This window comes from Gymnoscopelus braueri (genome assembly GCF_963280865.1).
Source record: "Gymnoscopelus braueri genome assembly, chromosome: 6".
Taxonomy (NCBI): domain Eukaryota; kingdom Metazoa; phylum Chordata; class Actinopteri; order Myctophiformes; family Myctophidae; genus Gymnoscopelus; species Gymnoscopelus braueri.
The window spans coordinates 33,250,436-33,274,176 of record NC_137607.1 but is presented as its reverse complement, the minus strand read 5'-3'; the positions used below and the strand labels follow the sequence as shown (position 1 = coordinate 33,274,176).

At 41.3% G+C, this 23,741-nt stretch overlaps 1 protein-coding gene across 1 annotated transcript in view; it reads right to left on the bottom strand.

The window, feature by feature from the left end:
• Positions 1–314: 314 nt before the first annotated feature.
• rab6ba (RAB6B, member RAS oncogene family a) overlaps positions 315–23,741 on the bottom strand; it is an 85,701-nt gene continuing 62,274 nt past the window's right edge. The window contains exons 5-8 of the mRNA XM_080431136.1: positions 22,658–22,769; positions 13,014–13,107; positions 8,290–8,356; positions 315–904 (exon numbers count right to left, since the gene is read on the bottom strand). Coding sequence (XP_080287262.1) covers positions 840–904; positions 8,290–8,356; positions 13,014–13,107; positions 22,658–22,769 — 338 coding nt within the window. The 3' untranslated portion in view covers positions 315–839. The remainder of the gene's footprint in view (positions 905–8,289; positions 8,357–13,013; positions 13,108–22,657; positions 22,770–23,741) is intronic.

The window sequence follows — 23,741 nt, the reverse complement described above, 5'->3', positions numbered from 1 at the left end:
TGACCCCAACCGCTGAAGACCATCACTCAGCGATGTGGCAAGGCCGTGGGGCAGAATGACACCGACGTGACGGTGGCCCTCTGTAACTGCGTTCTAAAAGTGGCCTATACATAAAGCGTATATTAATTTACACACACACGTGACAAAAATAAATGACACCCTGAACTCAAGTATACAAACCCATGTTCAACAATATTTCATTTGACGAGTTGTTATCAGTGGAGTTCGTTTGGGGGGGGGGGGGGGGTGGTTCGTCACTGGTGTAATGTTCGCGGGTTACATATTCAAACCTGTTTACACGAGTAGACGGTAACCTATGCTCAAAATAAAAACTATTTTGTCATGCATGCGGTAGCTATTCAGACGTTACTGCTCCGTTTGCCCTGTCACTTCTCTCCGTTTCCAATCAAGCTCGCTCTGTCAGAAGTAGAGAACTTGGTTGGCCTGGGTGCATCTTTTAAAAACAACCTTCCAGAGAGATTTCCCTGAATGTACAAAAATACAAAAGAAACAAAAAAGGAAAACTATCTTTCTACCTTTCTACTAAACAAGGTATACACATGTGGGACATACATAGAGGGGGGCGGTGGGTCTTTTTGTTCATGACTCTCTTTTTTAGTTTTGCAATTTTTAAGACTTTTTGGCAATTTCATAATCAAAGTTAAGCTACACTGCTCTATACCCAAATCTGTGTAGATGCCAGTTCAAACCAATGACCAACACTCAGGTAAGGGGGCCAAATTCCAATGTGCAAACTCAACTAGGATGTTAACCGATAGGAAGCAACACAACAAGCATGTGGTGAGAATGATGTCTTCCGGTGCGGTCAGTGTGCTGGATTAGCAGGAGCAGCCTCCCTCGGTGCTCGGTGTCTCTTGTGGTTTGTCCAACTTGATGTCGATCACTAGAGACACACGTTAAGGAGGCATTGCAAACAAGAAGTAATAACCCATGCAAGTACAGAAATAACCTGGACAGTTTAGAGTATAGAACATGGCTCATGAACCATTTTAGACCAAACAATGGATACTCTTTTGGTCACAGAACCAATTATTTTAAGTAAATATCCCTTTTTTAACATTTCATAGTCTTATTTTATTATTATAATTTCAAAAGATTTTCATGAATAAAAGAAAAAAGAAATCATTTTTCACATATTGTCACAAAATTCAATCATTTTCCTAAGAAATTCATAAATGAAATACTTTTTTTTTTTTTTTAAAGAATAGTGAAAATATCCGTTCTAAAAGCTCACAATGCGTCACATCGGCTATTTTCACAATTGAATAGGGTTTAAGGTTAGTTCATAATGTATTTTTGTAACTTTGGCTCCCCGGGAGACACCAAATTTCTCTTTTGGGTCTCGAGCTGAAAAGTTTGGGAGACGCTGATCCAGACTGCTCTGTGAAACCAGAACTAAATGTCAGAACTAAATGTGGAGAAACAGCATTTCATTGTTATGCACTACATACAGTATCTGTAACAGAAAACTGTAGGTCTAACACAACTCTCAATACTTTGATATCAAAGCTGAAGACCTTTCTGTTTGCCGCTTTTAAAAAGCACTTAATTGCCTTGTTGTTCAAATGTGCTATAAAATAATAATTGCCTTATGTTACATTATTGAACCCACCACCATTATGGATTCCAGCCCTTGTGCAAATACAATATTTCATTAGAATGCAGGGGAAAGATGTCAGTGGTGTTGTGCAGTGGTTGAAGAAGCGCTGACATTTTTTACTTAATTAAAAGTATCAATACCACCATGCAGAAATTCTCTATTACAAGTTTTTAAAAAATGGTGTTAAAAATGTACTTGAGTAAGAGTATTGGCATCAAAATATACTTAAAGTAACAAAAGTAAAAGTATACTCATTATGCAGAATGTCCCATTTCACGCATAAAATCTTTTGAAAATAGCCGAACTATAAGCTCACAACGCGCCGCAAAGCGACGCGTTGTGAGCTTGTAGATCGGCTATTTTCAAATAGCCAAAGTATATATAGGGCTGAAGTGATTAATGGATGTTTTGTAATAATATTCAAAATTCAAAAAGTAAATTAAAAAAGTAACTAGAAACTAAAGTTTTCAAATAATTGTAGTGGAGGAAAAAGCACAATATTTGTCTCTGAGATGTAGTGGAATAAAAGTAAAAGTATAGAAAATTGGAAATACTCCAGAAAAGTAAAAATACCTCAAAATTGTACCTAAGTACAGTACTTGAGTACATGCACTTAGTTACTTTACACCACTGGTGTTGTGCTTTAGCACTGAGGGATTCTGCTAGAGCAGTGGTTCTCAAAATGGGCTTGTTCGTTCGTGGGATCGCGATATGTTGTGATCTTGCAGATCGGATATTTTTGCTGGAAAATATAAGAAAAAATGTGGAATCAAATTTGAAAGAATTTACAAAAATCCCTGGCATTAAAGCTGTTCAGATGGGGGTTTGTGCAAATATCAATTTGGGGGTCCTTGACATGAGAATGTTTCAGAACCACTGTGCTGGAGTGCCTCCCTCTGTTGGACTGTTGTAATGGAGACCCGCAGTGTGGCCTTAATGGCACTAGATGGTGCTATTTCCTACAGAGCCAATTGCTGCAAACCGCCTGAGGCAACAAAAGGTACTGTAGGGCGTCGACACAGCTCAAATGACTCTCTGCGTTCCCTTTTATATTTAGACTCCTCTGTGACAGCATATCACACATCACGCAAATCTTACAGTGTGCGAGAATATGCGTGTGTATGCAAAACTCACGCCATTCCCACCTATACGCTAGAATGTCATTATGGTGGTGTCCTCTGAAGGGCAACCTTTCATTGTTACGCATGTAATAGGCTTGTGCATTCCCATAGGAAGGGAAACGCACAGGCCCGTTCTCTGCAACAAACTCATTGTCCACCCTGTGTGCTATGGTAATGGACGGTTCCCAAACATTCATGTCAAGGACCCCCAAATTGCATTAGGCAACGGAACCCCATTTGAAAGGACTTTGTGCCAGAGATCCCAAAAGAGAAGAATTGTGTTAAAAAGTAAAAAAAAATCCAACATTTTCAGTTTTTCAAGATTTTTCAAACATTTTCAAAAATAGCCGATACAAGCTTAGAACAGTTGTGACTCGAGCTTGTAGATCATCTATATTTTTGAATAGGCGAAGTATTACAATAGGGTTAAAGTGGTTGAACCGATTGTGATGCAATTTGAATTTGTTTTGCTGAAGACCCCCTGGAACCCCTTCAAGGACCCCTGGGGGTCCCCGGACCTCACTTTGAGAACCACTGTGCTAGATGTAACGTGTGGTACAGGAGACCATTCAAGCTGGACAATGAAAAATGAGCCAGCTGGCGTCAGCTGCTATATGGAGGGGGGGGGGGTTCGTTTCTTTTTGCAGAGATGTGCCACAGGTACAACAGACTATATAGCCAAGTCAAAAGTTTTATTATAGCCCAATGGACTAAATACAAAGACTATATACACAGCAAACTGTTCAGCGTATTTTACTGTATGTACAATGTAGGGAATGCCTCAAGCGTCGTTTAGATTCTAAACGAGAGAAAGTGGAACGGAGTAGATGTGCAGTTGCACACTACATAAAGAAGCCATGGAGGAAAAAGCAGAGCTCGTCCTTAATTTGCTACGCAACAGTGTGGCGTTCTGATTCTCTCTTATCGACGTGGCCGCCCCGTGCGTGTGTCCCGAAAATAGCCGATCTACAAGCTCACAACAAGCATAAATCAGGCGTACACTGTACGGTCTGCAGCAGCCCTGTAGTGGAGATAATACACAGAGTCTGGGGCAGGAGAATTGTTGCAGAGAAAAGGAGCCCAGAGCTTTGAGCCTCACGGGCCCTGACATCCACCATAAATCACTGTGACCCACCCCATTCCCCAATTTCAAACAAGCAATTACAAGAAACGGAAGATAATAAATATCCTCTAAAATATCTACGGGAGAGTTCCCCCGGCTCTGCCCCGAATCGCGCCGGCTTGCGTCACCGATTCATCCTCTAACATCAATGGGATAGGAAACTTCAGCTGACCTACTATGTAAACACTATTACTGTCTGTGTGCATGTCGGTCCATGCGTGTGCTTGATCTGCTCTGTCTGCCATGCAAAGAAACCAGGACTTTGTCCATCCATGAAATGAATTGTTATTTGATGTGGCCAGGAACGTAAACATCAGTGTACTGGAATGCCATATGAATAGCATGTGATATACTGTACGTGCGCACACTCACACACACACACACACACACACACACACACACACACACACACACACACACACACACACACACACACACACACACACACACACACACACACACACACACACACACACACACACACACACACACACACACACACACACACACACACACAGTGTACTTCTCTTACTCGGTGTCTGTACCTTAACTGCTGTGCAGCCTCTGGTGACTGAATTTCCCCTGTAGAATCAATAAAGGTCTGTCTGTCTATCTGTCAATAGATATTTATCTCTCTATATATCTACGTATATGGACTATCTAAATATCTATAATTTATAATATAATTTATAGATATCATCTATCTATCTATATCCATATCCTTCTATAGCCTATAAGGGAGCAGCTTGATGTTGCCTATAAGGTAAGGGAGATCAATACTCACTGCATTAAGAGACAATGTGAGCAGAGACCCAGTCTGAAGGCTGGTAAAGATTCACCATCCATCCATCCATCCATCCATCCATCCATCCACCCACCCATCCGTCATCCTGATCATCTGTCATAAGTCTTAAAAATTCTCCACCCTAACACGGCTTATTCCCACATCCATTAGCTCTCATTAAAACCCTGTTGAGGAAGAGGAGATAACACTAACTGGACATGTGCACCATGAGCAGTGACAAGAAATACATCTAGGGGTCCAAAAGTCAATCGAACTAATCAATCTAATCAATTATAAAAGAATCAATAAAATAATCGACTTTCCAAAATGGAGAAAATAGCTGATCTGCAAGCTCTCAACGCACCATATGGCGACGAGACTTGTGCGCGACACCATTGTACAACATATAAAACAGGGCTCAAAAGTGGTCAATCACACTAATTGATTTAGTCTATTGTAAAATATCAATTAGACGTCAATTCATGAATACATTTATTTTTTATCATTATCAGTGGTACCCCCAAATTAATACAGTATTTGGCCACGGACCGCCCATCTGTAAAGATTTTGCGCCAGGGACACCATTACAAGATTTGTGCTGTTAAGATATCTTGTGTGAGCTTGATGATCTGCTAATTTGGTCATTTTGCTATTTTTTATTCTTTCTTTTTTAGTGAAATTGGTTAACTTGAGTGTGTTTGTAGGTTTAATAAATACTTAACTAATGAAAAGTATTAACAAAGAGCTTGTGAGTGATTAAATAACTACATTCGATCCATTGGCAGGCACAGCCCCCCCCCCCCCATTTCCTGAAAAGTAAGACATACAAGGTTTCCACCTGACAGCGAAGTGGAGGTCGTCGACATGAGAATGTTTGAGAAGCAGTGTGTGCGAGAGAGGATGAACGCCTCAGGCCGCCACCTATCAGGACACACCCTGTCAGACAGCTTCACACGGAAAGGGATAATGACAGGCGCTGCGACATGCAACGCATTGCAATGAAAGGATACTTTCATAAATCACTCGCCACGGTTACCATAGAGATGGCACCCTGCTGCTTTGCACCGAGGGGAATAAGAAAGACCACTGGGCTATCGGAGATGAATTCAGCAACCCAAATTAATCCACTAAGACCGGGAAAGCATCGGTGTCACTTTAAGATTTCTTTGGCTATTCAAAAATAGAGATTTAGAGATTTTTGAAAAATTGTATATTGAATATATATATATTTTTAAAGCGAACATTTGTAACTCAAACCTTTGCTTCTTGGGGGGGGGGGGGGTCCCTGGAACAAAGTATTTTGAGATGGGGGTCCGGCGGCCAATCCTTTTGGGCGGTCCTTGACATGAAAAAATTTGAGAACCACAGATATTTAGTTTTTTTCAGAAAACTGTTAGGATTTAGAAGACATTTGTCTTGGTCAGGTGTTAATGGGTTAAACACGTCATGGAACAATTGTCTAGCCCCGCTGTCTGAGAGGAGAACAGTACAGTACATCCTGTCCAACTGGTCTGTAGCAGACAGTAGTATAACGATTAATATGCTGTCTCTATTCTCTATTCCCAGGTGACAGGATAATAAAGATGGACTTAGTTACATAGAGCAGTGGTTCTCAACCTGTGGGCCCGGGGCCCATTGGTGTGCCGGGATGATATTGCAAGTGGGCCCCCAAATAATTGGCAAAACACTAAGATTTTAATGATAATATAATATTAACATAAAAACAAAAGAGTAATGGTATTTTTCATTGCGATTACCGGAACATAAACTAGGAACTTCAAGTATGCTACGTTAGTTCCATTGATGATCCAAGGCGGAACACAATGGATTGATTGAAGATGCATGCAGCCCACCCTTCTGACCCACTTAACACAGCAGTAGAATGGCTGCCGTGTTAAGTGGTCAGATGGGTGGGCCGCCAACGCTTTCCAGATTTTCAAGTGGGCCCTGATCCAGAAAAGGTTTAGAGATTGCATAGTGATTATGAGTCAAGTGTAAGAATGGACACGTTCAGAGTTAAATGTGTATTGCTGCATCAACAGGAGCTAAACACTCAAAGAGGGATAATTTTTAGATTTTCTTATGATTTCAGGAATTCAACCCAAAATATCACAGCCACTATACTGGATCTATTAAAGATTAAGACTATGAGGCTCCGTTATGGTTGACTTGATTCAAATTAGACCTAAAACCTTGTTCCACGGCGTTCAAAATTAATAGTCGTTTTATTGTTTTAGTCGTTTTTAATGTCTTTATGACTGAGTTCAAAGATAATCATCTCATAGTTGGAAGACAGATATTCAGCACACATACTGGGCCTCAGATACTGCTGTATGATGTGTTCACAGATGTAAAAGCCAGTGAGAGACAGCTAGGGGAGTCCAGACAGCCCTGGGGTGTCTGTCTCTTCAGCTGGTGATGCAAATTGAATGGTGGGCTATTCCAGTGGTATTCAAAGTGGGGGCTGCCAAAAGCCAGCCAGAGGCTATGACTATTTGGGGGTCCTTGGCATGGAAAGGTTTGGGAACCTCTGGGCTATTCCACTCCAAATGACATGATGGCAAAAAAATATCACCCCCCTTCATGTTGGAATTGACAAATACAAGGCTAACTTTCTTTACCACTTTAAACCTGGCTTCCCTATTTTGAGCATTAAAAGCTTTCCGTTTCCCTGCCCAAAATGCATCGCATTGAGTTTTTACTTGAGTATTTGTACTTTTGACTTCACTACATTTCTGAGACGGGAAAAAGTACATTATGAATTAACCAATTAAGCTCTATTTCAAACATAGTGAAAATAGGAGATCTACAAGTGTGAGATTGTAGATCTGCTATTTTCACAATTATTGATATTCGTTTAACATTTCTGGAAAATATTTGAATTTTTGAATTTCACATTTTAATACATCAATGCATTGATATCAAAAAAGAAAATGTACTTTGTATGGCACGTTGGCACGTTTGGCACGTTGGCACGTTTGAATACTTCAGTATTTTAAAGCATGTACTTTTGAATACTAAAAAAAAAAAAAAGCAAAAATCTCAAGTACAAATATGACTGAGCAACTTTCACTTGTACAGTAGTTGAGTAATATTTGACGAGGAGGATCTATACTTTGTTCATCACTGTTAGTTCGGATGACTAGTACGGTGGTGGGAGGGGGGTTCAACAATGCCAAGTCAGTGGCACACTCAGTTAGCACTCAGTTAGCAAGGGTGCCAGTGAGGACAGTGCCATGCTGCAAGAGGATTTGACTGATGACTTAAGGTGGATGGCGTTAAACTGCGTTAAATCGTCCGCCCCAAGGCCCTGCCCCGTCAACCAGTGACAGAGCCACAGGGGGGGCGGCTCAACGCAAACCTCTCACTCTGTTCCCAGCAGGCTACACTGGTCCGACACGCTCCAGCGGCACGCTCCACTCCACCCCTCCTTTAATTGGACAAGCGGCAGGCCGGTTCGAAAGCCCAATACATCATCACTGGGAGACTGAAATGAGGTCAAGCGTGCATATTTCTGCATGCTCCGTTAGCCTATATACAGTAATATTTTAAGCGAATATTCTTCTTTTTTCGGTTAACTATGGTTTCATTATCATACGGGATTTACATAATAAGATTAAAGTGTCTGCCAAAAGGATACTTCCTTCTTTGCTCGTCTCCTGCATGCTTTCCATTCCGGGAAGTGCGGCCGCCACGCGTCGGAACAGCTGTAAAAGGGAAAAAAAGAGAAAGAGAAAGAGAGAAGGAATGAGGACAATGTGACTTCCTCCGCAGAAAGCTGGGGACGTGCCACTACTCACGCTGAGGACACATCGTCCATTCTCACCTGTACACTTAAACACTTAAACCCTCTATTCTTATATAACGGACCTGAGTTACAACTGTACTTGGACAGCTTTTTCTGTCTACAGCAAATCTCTTCGCCAAAAATATCTACAAGCTCACAGCTTGTAATTCTGTTATTTTTGCAGAATGTTCCCCCCAGAATGGGGACGCTGGGGTTCAAGTAGTTAAACAGCTCACTCAAGACCACTGACTCCCAGCACGCAACACTTCAAGGAATGCGACTTAATCAGTGAAATTACCGACAGTTACAGTAATTATTTATTGCCAAATTCAAGATTGCGTCCCAAGGTGATCATGCAAAGACAACAAGTTACCCTTTTTATTTTTGAACAATTTACAAATTAATGAAGTCAAGTATTACAAAATTACTTGCGTAACGACAAAGTTGTCAAGTAATCCAGTAATCCAGCCCATATAGGCTCTTGTTGTATTATACTTATGAATCCCCCCAGCTAACTACTTACTTTGCAGATTTGGATTATTATTAATACAAAACCCCACTTCTATTACCTAGCTATTTGAAAATAGCCTCAAAATACTCACGTTGTGAGCTTGTAGAAGTGGTATTTAAAAATACTAATATCTTCTTTTTTTTTAAATGGTGAATGAGTTTACTTCTGGTACATTAAGCACACTTTGATGCCAATAATTGTTCACTTTTACTCAAGTAAAATGTTGATTACAGGACTTTCTTACTTGTATTTCTACATTGTGGTATTGCTACTTTTACTTAAGTAAAAAATCGGAGTACTTCTTCCACCACTGCTTAAAGCCCATCTTCTAGCACAGATGCACTGGATGAGTCAGCAGATGCGACACGCTCTCCATCACAACACTTCACTTTACATTTTGACTGCCAGCAGCAAGTCACAGAAAACCCATTCGTTTCAGGCCAGGAGCTTGTGGCAAATCGTCCGCAAGCTGTTGTTTGAGAAGTGGGAGAGTTCTTGCTCGCTAGTAGTCGCTACCACAGTTGAAGAATGGCAGGTTTATGAGTTTAGTCACGATAATGGGGTAGACCACAGACATTCAAAGGGTCTATATTATTAGGGTTGTAATCATTGCTGTCGGGCAGAAACCTTGTTATCTCCATATTTCTACTTTTACGTTTTGTCATTATAATTAATGTGCTACAAAAATCACAAAAGTAGCTAACATAGCAGATTTATAAGCAATGCATTGTGAGCTTGTAGATCGTCTATTTTCGCTTTTTTAAATGAAAGTGGTGAAGTGTGTGGGTTTTATAAACATTGAACCAATGAAAAGCATTAACAGATAATAAATAATTACTAGATTGGATCCATTGGAACACTTATTTTTTCCATTTCCTAACGGAAAGGGTTTTGGACGTACAAGGTTTCCACCCGACAGCAACAATATCCTCAAATTGAGTTGTGAGGAAGCATACTGTATAATAAAGTTTATGCGCCAGTCGTCCAGTCATGAGTAAATCAGATATGGCACTCAACCTACAGTATGTGCAAGTCACTGGACATTTCTATGAGCGGCGTACAGTATCTTACACTCATCTCACTCATTTATCTCAAAGCACTCTCCATTAAAGAGACAGTTGCCTCTTCACCACTAGTGTCCTGGGATGAACATCTACACGCTCAAAATGTTGTGAGCTTTTCGATCACCTATTTTTGGCTAAGAGATTTGGTATAGAGTCCCCGGACCAGACGTTGAGAACCAGTGCATTACATCATTGACTACATTAGGTAGGAGAGGAGGGGTATGCTAGGAGAGATACAGTAAATTGCTTCCCAGAGGCACCCACAGTCTTTCACTGGCTCTAGATAGTGCCGTTTTAAAACCCATGAGAGCCTACAATGCAGCAAGCTCCCAGCAGACTAGGAGAAGGAGACAGAACAACAAGAGGCATGATGGTAGAAACCAATCAAAATACCTGCCTCTGTTATGGTTTGTTCAGTTGAAACCATCAAGGAGGTGTTGCCGTTTGAAATGCTGGCATTAAAACCGTTATGGGTGACTTGTGAATTCTGCATCATTATGGCAGATTTACACATCCGTTAAGTGCCATGGGCAACAAAAATAGCTGATCTATAAACTCACAACATGTTACGGTGCAACGCGCTGTGAGCTTGTACAGTAGATCTGCGAATCTCTGCGCCCGACACTGGTGTGCAACAATGTATAACATGACATCTACTGTAGGCATTTAGCTGACACACGTCTCCATCCTGACCGTAGAAGAATAATCTTCAATTCTCTGTACAGCGACATAGCAAGTGGTCAATTGGTAAAAGTTTCCATGGCCCTAGTAGAGGGCTGAGTGACGGCACAGGAAGTTAAAATACGTTTTTAAACTAATAAATGACTGTCGGTTTCCTCCCTGTGATCAAATGAGAGGACTTTAGCCTCAGTGGTCTTATCTGTAATCCCTGAACCTGTTCCCTAACGATATGAAACCGGGAGGACATGTTCCAGTCCACGCTGATCTAATTCTGGTTTAGACTGTGCAGCAGTTTGGCCAATGAATATTTGAGGCAAAGAACCTTCAGACAATTCTTCTAATGCCTGCGAGGTACTGCTCTGGACAGCATCACTGCATTATTAAAAACAGTCAGGACACTACATAAATACTGCTGTGGTACTTGTGAGATCTGTTCTCATCTTCTACTTGTGTTTTCATGCCGTGGCTCTGAACCGTCTATGAGAGGGTCTGTTTCTGTGTGCTACAGAAGTAGGCTACTGAAGTACCTCCAATAATTTAGTTTTCACTATGTTTTATACTTTTTGAAACATTTAACTTACATTCTATAATGGAAGTTAATGGGGCTCTGATCTGGCTGAAACTTTGCCCAAATTTGGAGTCATAGGTCATAAATACGCTGTTGCTACTGTATGTCGAAGTGAGTGAGTTTGATCTGAAGTTGCTGGCGCATCTTTTGGTACACGTTTAACCTCTGTCTACAGCAAAGTGTTAATGTCCAGCTATACTGCTCATTAAGGCCTAATTCATACTCTGTAGTTGCGATGCGATGCATTGTTAGCTTGAAGATCTGTTATTTTAGGCAAGCAGCACTATGGTCCGATGGAGTATAAATTTGGTTTAATTCTGACGAGTGACAGCTTGATTCATTATGCATTATGCATTCATTATGCAACAGCTCAGACAAGTCTGTGGCCCTGTACAACCTGTGTGGGTGGGGAGCAGTGGTGGAAGAAGTATATTCAGATATTTTACTTGGGTAAAAGTGGCAATGCACAATACTGAAGTATTGGCATCAAAACATACTTATATAGTACCAAAGTAAAAGTACTCAAATGTTTAAAAATGTGTCAAACCTTTTTGAAAATGTAGCATCGCGACACATTGTAAGCTTGTAGATTGGCTATTTTGAAGAGACAAAATCTAAAATAGGGCTTAATTGGATAATGTATGTTTTGTAATAATAATCTAAATCTAAAAAGTAAAGGACATTACACACCAGGAGTCACGCGAATAAACCATGCAAAAATGTTACATTTTATTTTGGTGAATGCCTCATTCATACAGGTTGATGATTTTATTCGCGATGATTGATTTTATTCGCAAAATATTTACGTCGCACCATCGCCTCATTATGATCGCCCCCAGTGTGCATGCACTGTACTCATAACACAAACAGCAGTTTAAATGAATGCGAATTAATCACAAAAAATAAACACTCCCGGTGGGTACGGACCACTAAAGTTTTCCAATAATTGTAGTGAAGTAAACTGAGACGTGGCGTACAGTAGTGGAGTAGAAGTATAAAATATAGAAAAAAAAATAATAATAAGTCAAGTAAGATACTACACATTTGACTTAAGTACAGTGTGCTTGAGTAAATCTACTTAGTTACTTTCCACCACTGGTGGGGAGATGACACGGCGATAAACAGTGTGAACACTGGAGCCTTTGGGGAGCACGACTGAGACCTTTGTGTTTTCGCAGTGTCACGCCACGCTGTCCCTCCCTAGCGCTTTCGCTGAAAAGCAAGGTGAAGAATGGCCGCTTGTGTGCGCCGCGGTGCTGGCTGACAGGAGACGGGTCTGCCAGCAGCGCCGTTCATTGACACAGACAAAATAATAGCTCCGCTGTGGTGGCCGTTATTCAGTTCGGCTGGCCTTCATCTCAGAATGTGTTATTAAGTGAACAGACAGCTGTTGTTTCTGTTGTTTTCAGTGAAGGAATACATTTGTTAACCCGGGCTACACTTCCCATCCTATCAGCAAGCTGCAGAAAGACACGTAAAGAGAGCAGCTCAGTCTTGCCGTTGTTAGAAAGAAATGACCACTGTCAGTCTGTAGACACATTAGCAGAGTACAGCAGACATTGATTGTGCATTTAGGAAGACAGCTCATGCCTTTCAAACGGTGTCCCTTATCAGTGAACACTTCCTATATGTTTGCGGCTTGGTAAAAGCTTTTTAATGCATTGAAAAGGACCTATTTTAAACAGCCTACGCACAAAGTGTGAATCATGTGTCTAAAAGGCAAACTGTGTGCCATGGAAATTCACTGGCTCACCTGTTTGACGTTATAACCCGTCTTGGCGCTGGTCTCGATGAACATGACACTCAGCTCCTTGGCTCTCTGCTCGCCTTCCTCGATTGTGATTTGCCTGAGAGTGGAGTGGAGAGAATGATCAGCAAAATGGTGAAAGGAAACTGCCAATTAACTGCCCCCGCACATTGATGTATGCTCATTGCTCACGAATGATAAGGTACCAGTACCAGAGCCATAACATTTGACAAGTACAGGTTTGTATTGGATGTGCATTGTGCGCCTAAAGACAACACAACCCATCACAGTCATAACTGAACCCCTCCAGTGTTATTCTAGGATAGTAGGGCTCCACCAGCATTAATTAACTGAAAGTGAAAGTGATTAATTACGTTGTGCTGTGAGAAATTAATTGCTACGCCTTTCGGTGACATTGTAATGAATTTGGCTGCGCACGTCCGGGCTCAGAAGCAGGGTACATGTCAGGTGTCCATTAAAGTGGGTGTAAATTATTATGTTTTAGTAAAAAAATGGGGGGGGGGGGCTTTGTTTACAGGTTAAAGCTCTATATTCCGATAGTAATCGTAGAAGGGGGTCTCCTAATCTCTCCAGCTATTTAGTAAAAAGAAAACACATTTTCAGGTCGGGATACCAATTTTATCTCTAAAAAGATCCACAATAAACGGTAAAAAAACGCTGGCACTGGCTGTACCCTGTTTTAAAAAAACCTCTGGCACTTAATGTGTTAACAAAATGCCACAAATCATGAACGCAGCGTCCGATTGCGGTGAAACTTTGCACGCACATTCGCACTACGTTGAGGACCAAATGCCACCCTTTTAACATTGCCCTATTATAGCGCCACCAGGAGGCAGATTTTTGCTAAACATTTTTTTAATATTACTCCTACAAATTGTGTCCAAACATCACGCAAATCGGTACACATTATCTCTACAGCCAAGCGATCAAGACGGATCCATCTGATTTTTCATATTCCATCCTGATTGGTGAATTCCTAACATTATTGTCCCACAATAACCTACCTGACCCGGCGGAGACCTGCACTCCGAGGAGCACTTTTTCTAATTTATCCTGTAAGGATAAGGATAATTCCTTTTAACAGGACGTTCATGAAAGTCCTTGCGGGCTTGTTTCCAATGAGGGCCTGTGAGCAATTAGGGGTTAAGAGTCTTGCTCAGGGACAAATTTCATTTCATCGACACAGATGCTGGCGTGGCCTGGAATCGTACCTGGGGCAACCAGGGTCTCTGGCTCCTTAGGCGGGCTCACTAATAGCCCCATACAGCCCCCTGTATGAGTTCTCTCTCCCGAATGGATTAATTAAATTGGTATCCTGACTTGAAAATGGTATTTTCTGTTCACTGGAGAGCTGGGGCTATACCCCTGTCACTGAACAATACAGCAATGACTGCTATCAGAATATAGAGCAACAACAACAAAATCACTTACACCACCTTCAACTCATTCAATCCGGGAACGCATCTCTGTCATTTTAGATTTCTTTGGCTATTAAAATATAGCAGATATACAAGCTCATAGCGTGGCACCGAGTGCCGCGCTATGAGCTTGTAGATCTGCTATAAAAATCGTGATTTTTTTTTGCAAATCTTTGAATATACATTTTTTAAAGCGAGCATTTGTAACTCAAATCTTTGCTTCTGGGGGTCCCCGGAACAAAATGTTTGCACAAATTTTCAGAATTTTTCAAAAATAGCAGATCTACAAGCTCATAGTGCGGCACTCGGTGCCACACTAATGAGCTTGTAGATCTGCTATTTTTGAATAGCCAAAGAAATCTAAAATGACAGAAATGCGTTCCCGGATTGAATGGTTTACTTCAAGGCAAGCAGAGAGATCAGTGTGCAGCGTGTGCTGCTGTCTGACTGCACACGGCGGCCAGGTCTGTTACTACTACTGAGCTTACATCAGCGTGCTCTGATGCTGCTCTGCTCTGCTGGGAAGAAGACCATGATGTAACCAGTCTGGCTGCTTTGTTCCGTCCAGCACAAACACAATGGGATGCGTTAAACTACCAGATCTGTGTGTATACTCACTCACCCACCACTCGTACACTGTGCGGGGTGCAGCACAAAACAATCCCTGAGATTTTTTGCACACCGTTACGTCAGATCACATTCACTTCCTCACCGAATGCAACATTACAGAATCTTTTTTTGGAATGTTTGTATATGTTTATATTGTGCTGTCAGGACATTAATCACTTAAGCCCAACATACTTCATCGTACGATGAACAGCAAAAATAGCCGATCTACAAGCTCACAACGTGATGCATCGCGACACGTTTTGAGCTTGTACATCAGCTATTTTTGTTGTAACATTTCGACATTATAATGACATGCCCAAATTAGAGACACCAGGTTGAAAGTGGTTAAATGCTGCATTTTGGTCTCCTAGCCTTGCCTTTATCCGTCACTGTAGGTGTTTGTAGTTTGTAGACGTAACAGATTGCAGATACAGTGCCTCAATTTACTACCAACAGTTTGTAAGTGCAGGCGTGGCTGTGTGGAGATAACAGATGCAACGTCTGTGATGCTCAACAGAACACAACCACACTGTCAAGTCTGTTGTTATAATATAAGTGGGGTCCGGGGACCCCAAGGGGACATACATATATAAAAAAATAAATACAGTTCCAGGAGGATGAAAGGTTAACCCCAAGGAGACAAATGTAATCAGACGGCCCTGGTACAGTATTTTGGCTAAGCAGTTCTCCTTCCCTAGGAAACACTATGCAGGTGGTCCCTTATCCGCGTTGTTTATGTTTCCCTGCTAGGACACTCCATTCAGACCTAATCATAACAATGTGAAGTTAAAATTACAATAATGCAGAATCTAGTCATACATTATAAAACTAAAACTAAGATGAATGAATGAAAAATAAATCAATAATCACACAGGAATATACGTTGTATTTCCGATACAGCCTCCTTTACATAATATGTAGTTCTCAAACTTTTTCATGTCCAGGATTTGGGCACAGACCCCCATCTGAAAAGATGTTGTGCCATACAAGATTTGTGTTGTTAAAATGTTTCAAAAACATTCACCATTTTTTCAAGATAAAAAAAAGAAGCAGATCAAGTGATTTCTATATTAACACATTTTGCTGCGGACGCGTTCGAACCCCTTCAAGGAACCCTGGGGGCGCACTTTGAGAACCACTGCTTTACATGACAGCATACAAACAGGTGAAAACACTGAAGAGGAATAAGGAATGCAGGAGGTTGGTGAAGAAAGGAGACACGTGAAGCTTGTGCCGCAGGAACAAAGGCACTGCACTGGAGCGGTATTTACATAATAACACCACCTGACAGAGACTTGCACCAGGGCTGGGGCTATTTCTAGATACATGCCTCTGAGTTACAACTTAAAGAAAACGCTGGCATCAGGGCACATGGTAGCACAGCGAGACATGATGGACAGACACCGGCTCTCATAATGGCCGACACATTTGTGCTTCATTGGTGCACGGCCCGGGTGTGGCTTTCATTTCCCAAATTTCCCACTCTAAAACCAGGTAAAAGCTAAGGGAGATATACCATTACCCTCCCGCAGACCATGACAAAAATGTATATCCAGTGGTGTCCAACCTCGGCCCTTAGGGCAGACTTGAAAATCTCAAAAGCGTTCGCGGCCCACCCATCTGACCACTTGAAATGTTCAGATGGGTGGGCCATGTGCATTTTATTTTTAATTAACAATAAATTAATCTATTGTGTTCTGGCTTGGATCAATGGAACTAACATAGTCTACTTTAAGTTCTTATTAATCTTCTCCAAATGAAAACGTATTTTTCAAGCTTTTAAAGAAAAATTACCATCACTTTTGTTTTCACATAATTTCTTTAATATATTAATATTAAATCATAATTAAAATCTTGCCAATCATTTGGGGGCCCTCTTGCAATATCCTAACAGCCCACCAGTGGGCTCCAGCCCACAGGTTGGTTGTGGCTGAGATACACCATTACCGTCCCCAGACCATGACGTAAACTTCAATCATAACAAAGCTAAAACAGCAGGACAACAAACCCCTACCCTGCAAAACCACCAGAACCATCCAACAGTGAGTCTTTTCCACAAGAGCAAGCAGCCGGTCCACTTGATGTCATTGAAAATCAACTTCACAGGCCGCTGCTTAAATCGAGTAGAACAGAGTGCACTAAACAAACAATCACGCGGCTCCCTGCCAGAGCCACGCTCGTGGTATCTGTGTGTGTTCACCCGGAGACGTCCTGAAGTGAGGTTAAAAGGTGTCACGCCGTTATCGAAGGGAGGATGTGGCGCGGAGGACAGGGCTGAGAACGCTGCGTCATTGTGTCAGTTTAAACGATTGCTTTTCTGAGATTCCCCTCCCACTGAGCTGTCAACAAGCTATAAGCAAAAAATCAAATGAATAACAAAACCCATACAGCGCCTTAGTAGAGACGGGAAAACACCACCACACATTCATTCATATTCACAAGTCTGATGACTTATTGTTGTTGAAAGTTCCACGCTCACAGCCAGCGGGTGGGATTATTCCCAACAAATGTCAGACAGTGCAAGTCAATTTATCCCAGACTTAATAATATACAAATAATTATGACAAAATAAACAATATGACAGAATATTTGCATACAGAAATTATATGCACCTACTTTGTCAAAGAATCCTCCTATAGTAAAAACGGGTCTAACGCGTTCACTCTAGCAGCGACAAAGCAACAGCCTACAGGCCATTTTCAGTGGAAGCCAGCAACATGATACAATGCTGCTATGTGGACCGACCAACATTTTGCATGTCTTTTTTCTTTCTTTGGAACTTGCACAAAAATGTATTTCACCCACTTCTTTACAGCTGTAAACCTGTGATGTGACAATAAAGTGATTCTGATTCAGCACCAACATTTGACGCTGTGACAAGCTGCAAAAAATAAATACATATATATATCAAAAACGTTGAGCTGGATTCAACTTTTTTCAGCACTCCAATGACGTAATTGATTGATTGTATTTGATATGATTGAATATTTTATTAGGCAAAAATGTAAATGTAAACATCGGAATTACATTTATAATACTTTGTCTAAAAGGTCCGTCCAAAAAAGTCCTTGCGGTCTTGTTTCCATTGGGGTCCTGAAGGTAATGGGGTTGGGGTAATGAAGCGTCAAGCAATCATATGTTTTTGTTTCACCATTTCCACTGCCCTTCTCTCTCCACACAATTCCTGCTTGTAATGGGGGAATAAACTAATACTTGACATCAGCCTGTTCTTTTAAACCCAAGAATTATACATTTTCCTTTTTCTCGCTCATCAACGGTGACTTGGTGATACTGTAGCTCAGGGGTTCCGGTGTCTCCCCTATTATGAAGTTGTAACAGTCTCACTGAATAATAATTGAGGTAGAGTTGCGTGCATTTGTCACAACACAAATCCATGACACATTTATGCTTTGTCAATTTCATGTGGGGAAGAATGCTTATCTAGAAGCTTACACATGATGTATTTTGAGCTTTTAGAGCTACCCTGAGTGATGCGTTCCAGTCACCAGTCACCTAGTATAGGGCCATGCAGTGCTACGTGTCCTTCAATGTTATAATCGAACTGGAGTTATTCCCAATAATCCCTTAACCAAAGGGAGAAGAAGGAAGTGGGACTTCTTATCAAGAATAGTTTTTATTTTCAAACCATGTGAGAACATTTTACAGTGCCAAATTGGAGAAATCTCTTCACAATCACAGATACTGTAAGTTTTGATCAAATGACTATAGAGATAATGTGTACCAATGCGTGAGGTTAGGACAAAATCTGTATGAGTAATATTACAAAAATGTGTTTTGCAAAAGTCGGTCTCCTGGTGGCGCAATAACAGGCCGATGTGAAAAGGGTGGCATTTCCTCCTTGGCCTAGTGGTAAACCCTGCTCGGGTTGTGTGTCTGTGTGCAGTCTGTGTCTGTGTGCAGTCTGTGTGTCTGTGTGCAGCCTGTGTGCAGCCTGTGTGCAGCCGCGCCCCCATGTGACTCACGCTCTCATTGGCTGCTGACAGATCTCAGAGTGGAGCTTACTATGAAACCAACCCGATCGCCCCCCAAACACGGTGAAATAGCACGGATTGACAAACGGCAATTCCGTGCATAGATGACTAGGAACTCCGAAACTCCGTGCATAGGAGAACCATATCCCCCCCATTAACTTCAATACGAGGCGGAGGCAGTCACGTGACTTTCTCTCTACGCTCTCCCCATCACGGTGAAATAACACGGATTACAAGTCCGTAAATACACAACATAATAATTTTAAAAAGACAAAAAAAATAGGGCTAGCGGTATGGAGCCTTCTTGTGGTGGCCCTGTTCTCACTAATTTAACTGTACCACCCACTTCTCTACAATTGCTCATTCCTTTCTATTCTTCTTATTGTTATTTTCGAGCTGCGTTCGCTTCCCGTGTTCGCGCGTCTTACTTGTGGTAATGTGTGTGCAAAGTTTCACGGGAATCGCACGCTGTGTTCATGATTTAAGGCATTTTGTTCAAAAAGGACCACTCCTGCAAACTTTGGAAGCCAATCTTAGCCAATCAGGATGGAATATGAAAAGTCTGACCCGTTTGATTTAATGACTATAGAGATACTGTGTGTGATACTGTGATACATTTGCGGGATGTTTGGACAAAATCAATGCAAAAATCGGCCTCCTGGTGGCGCTATAACAGGCGTCCAAGGAGTGTGTGTGCACAGTTTCACGTTGATCGGTGTCGGAGATTAGCTGTCCACAGACAGACACACAGACACACACGGACAGGACGGCCTGACGGAGACAATAATTGTAAAAAAAAACAAAAACATACTTAGTACTTACTCACAACCTATACAAATGTTAGGTCAGTAACCCTAAAATGAGTCCCCCCCACAACCCATTGTTTGGGAAAACACTGGTGTAGTTGACCACACTGGGTTGAACGCAGTTAAATATATATGTCAATGTGTTATTTGTGACATTAATGTAAGACTGCTGACATTCTGGCAAAACAAATAGAACAATATATTACCAACAGAGTGTGTAAGCGCATAGTGTATTGGCCTGCTTGGCTTGTGCAGCATGTCAATACACAGAAATGTTATGGCGGTCTCAGCTAAGCCGTCTCCCTGCAGTCTGATAGCGATGCTTTATGTCTGTTATGGCCACCGTGAATGTGTATCGACTGAGCCCTGCAGTCACTCACCTCCTGCAAACTGCCATCACTAGCACTTTTCCTGCCGTTGCGGCGATCAATTAGTTGTCGGGTTTAAGACGCGAGCGAGCCGGTGGGAATACGTGCTGCAGCACTGGGTGTCTGCTCAACATCAATGGAATTGGTGTGGGTACAATCTTATCTTTATATTAGGGCTGCAACTATCCGTTATTATCTCCGCCAGGTCGAAGGCGTGGCCGAGACTATGTTTTCGACCCTCTCCATCCGTGTCCGTCCGTGTGTCCATCCGTTCGTCCGTCCGTCCCTCCGTCTGTGAGGACTGCAGCTAATCCCTGGCACCGTTGGACCAAACAGCGTGAAACTTTGTACGCCCACTCCCTATAGGCCAAGGAAAAACCTCTGCCCCACATTTTTCACATCGGCCTGTTATAGTGCCACCAGGAGGCCGATTATTTTATATTATTCCTCCAGATTTTGTCCAAACATCACACAAATCGGTATGCATTATCTCATACTGTATATATATAGTCATGTCATCAAGACGGATCTGACAGATTCTTTGATCTGATTGGTTAAGATTGGCTTACAAAGTTTGCAGGAGTGGCCCGTTTTGAACAAAATGCCTCTACTCATGAGCGCAGCATCCGATTGCTGTTATATTTGTGTTATAAAATATTTTCCACCATCCCAAACCTAGATGCCAGTCAAATGGATGCCGGGGCTGAAGGTTGACTCACTGCTGCAGAGCTCTTGCTTTGTAAACCACACAGATCCTAGTGTCCGTGTTCTGGCCATAATAGGCCAACAGTCTGCCAAAATAGTTTATCTACAAGCTCACAACGTGACTCGTTGCGCCACATTATGAGCTTGTAGATCATATACTTTGTTGACCCTGGTCAACAAAGCATAATAGGGTTTAAGTGATGGCACCTGAAAATCTCTAGAAAACAACCACTTGCTAATTCATTCTAGATCCCAGAGCATAGTCTGCAGGCTTTATTTAACTCTGAGAGTGTAGAAATGGACCCAGGCTAAATGTTTTCACTCACAGAGTTACATGAACAGAGGATTTTAACTGTATATCAAAGGGAGACCTGGAGGACAGGAGTGCCATTCATTACCACAGAACAGCAGCAATAACGCAGCTGAAGGCGAGATTATCGCATGAATAATCTACTGTGGGTCGGAATTGAGCTAATATAACAAATGGACCTACAGTATGCATTATTCACATGTAGCGATGTGATTTATGCCTGTAACAAGCCAGTGTGGTTGTTGGCTAAACTACTGCACACAGTACATAATAAGAATAATAGTACACAATACAAGAATAAGTGCTCCCTCTTCCTCCGTCTCTTTTGATATCTCTCTTTATATTTTTGTGCTATTCTTTTCCATATTTAAAATATATGTTTTTCTTTCATAAATGAATGCCCTACTTCACCGTACAACACTGTGGTGCAGTGTGTGCAGTGTGGGGTCCCATTTTGACCTGTTGTAACCTATATGTCTTTATACCTTTCAATCCGGGAAAGCATCTATGTCATTTGATGGTAAACCTCAATGCTCTTTCCGAGAATAAAAAATAAATAAATCTATTTCATTTTTCCAGCTGCTACAGAGGCTGAGACATTATTTTGTTAGTGAACATTGACAATTCAGTAAAGTTATTCAGAAAACTGTTAGGTGGGTTTTAGAAATATTTAACCAATGAAAAGTATTAACAAGAACAAGAATTAAATAATAACTAAAGTGCATCCATAGGAACACAGGTTTAGTTTTTTTCCATTTCGAGAAAAGTAACACTTTTGGACATACAAGGTTTCCATCCGACAGCGACGATAATATATAACATTTTAACTTTGATGAGGCTTTTGCTCAGGGCACTTACACTCTGCCTATCCACAGAGTTAACAGACAGTAAATACCTAAAACAGACTTCTTCAGACAAGCTTTTATGTCTGTTTACACTGCTGTTAAATCTGAAACACTTTTCTCTTTTCTCTGTTTTTGCTGTCACTTTTATTGTTTTTATTTCAAAAATGTGAAGTTTGTTTTTGAAAAGTGATACACAAACCATACACCTGCTGCGTTCATCATTTGCATAAAAAGCAGAGTATTGCTGTGTATTGGATATTTGTGCTGAAGTGCAGTTTTGATCTCTCATTTACAGCATACTGTATATATGCACCAGGTTAACAGGTTATTTTGCTATTTTCCACTCATTTTTCTGTTTCTGCTCTCCCTCTGTGTCTACCTCCCATGCCCTGATTTTACATCCCGTTTACCATCATTACTGTGAGCATCATCTTACTTCCTTACTCAGGTCAATGCATACATTCAAGACGATACATAAATATACACCACAATTATACAGAAAACATGTGAGAACCACTGCTGTAACACTCAAAACGTAGTGGCTTGTGAACTGAAGGAGTGATTATTATTCCATACCTTTTATCTGCCAGATCTGTTTTATTGCCTACAAGCATGATGATGACATCACCTCCTCTCTCTGTCCTCACGTCGTCGATCCATTTGGAGGTTTGCTGGAAAGAGTTCACATCTGTTGGCCAAGAACACAAATGAACACAAATCAAAGGTTTTTCTCTGTAATGAGCTGCTGTGGAATTCCTGGGGATAGAAAATAATAATAATAATAAAAATAATAATTATAATAATTATAATAACCCCTTCATGGAGACTGATCAGTTGAACATCAAAGTTACAGTATAGCTAGGAGGGGTGCACGATATTGCAAGTTTTGGACGATTATTTCCATGGTCATATCGACCTATAGCGATACCAATGTTGCAATACCAGTTTCCACCAGTAGAGTTTACCGCACACCTGTTATACTGTAACTGTGATGCTGGGTGTAGATAAAAAAAAAACTGCTTTGTTATGAGCTGATGTATTATGCCTCCTGAACACTAAGTTATGTTTCCAAGGGCCAGATTTAATATCTGAGATACCGTACTGCTGTGATACACAAGTGCGGTATCTCAGATATGATCACATTATGCTTTTGCATTTTCCAAAATACAGCATAACGCTCCTTGGCATCTCAACATCTCACGTTCTGTAACACAAGCTGTTTTTCCACCAACACATCAACATGGTTGGCTCATAATTAATGCATCGGAAATCATTTTGATATCTGTCTACTGATATGATGACTAATATATCGTGCATCACGAATAGCTAGGACGGGTGTAACTGTACCAGAAGGAGAGACAGTAGTTTGAGTCATAAATATATGTTTTTTGTTTATGTGAAATTCATGTACATTTTGGATTAAAAAGGTTCATTTCATGGGCGCCCGCTGGCCTAGCGGTCCAGGCGCATACCACATACGCTGGTAGTCCAGCTTGACAGTGTGTCAACCTTTGCTGTGTGTCACCCCCCTATCTCTACCCATTTCCTGTCAGCCTACTGTCCTGTCAAATAAAGGCATAAAAAGCCCCCCCCCCCAAAAAAAAGGTTAATTTCATTATGAATAAATAGTATTAAAAGTGACAATAAATATAGAAAAAGA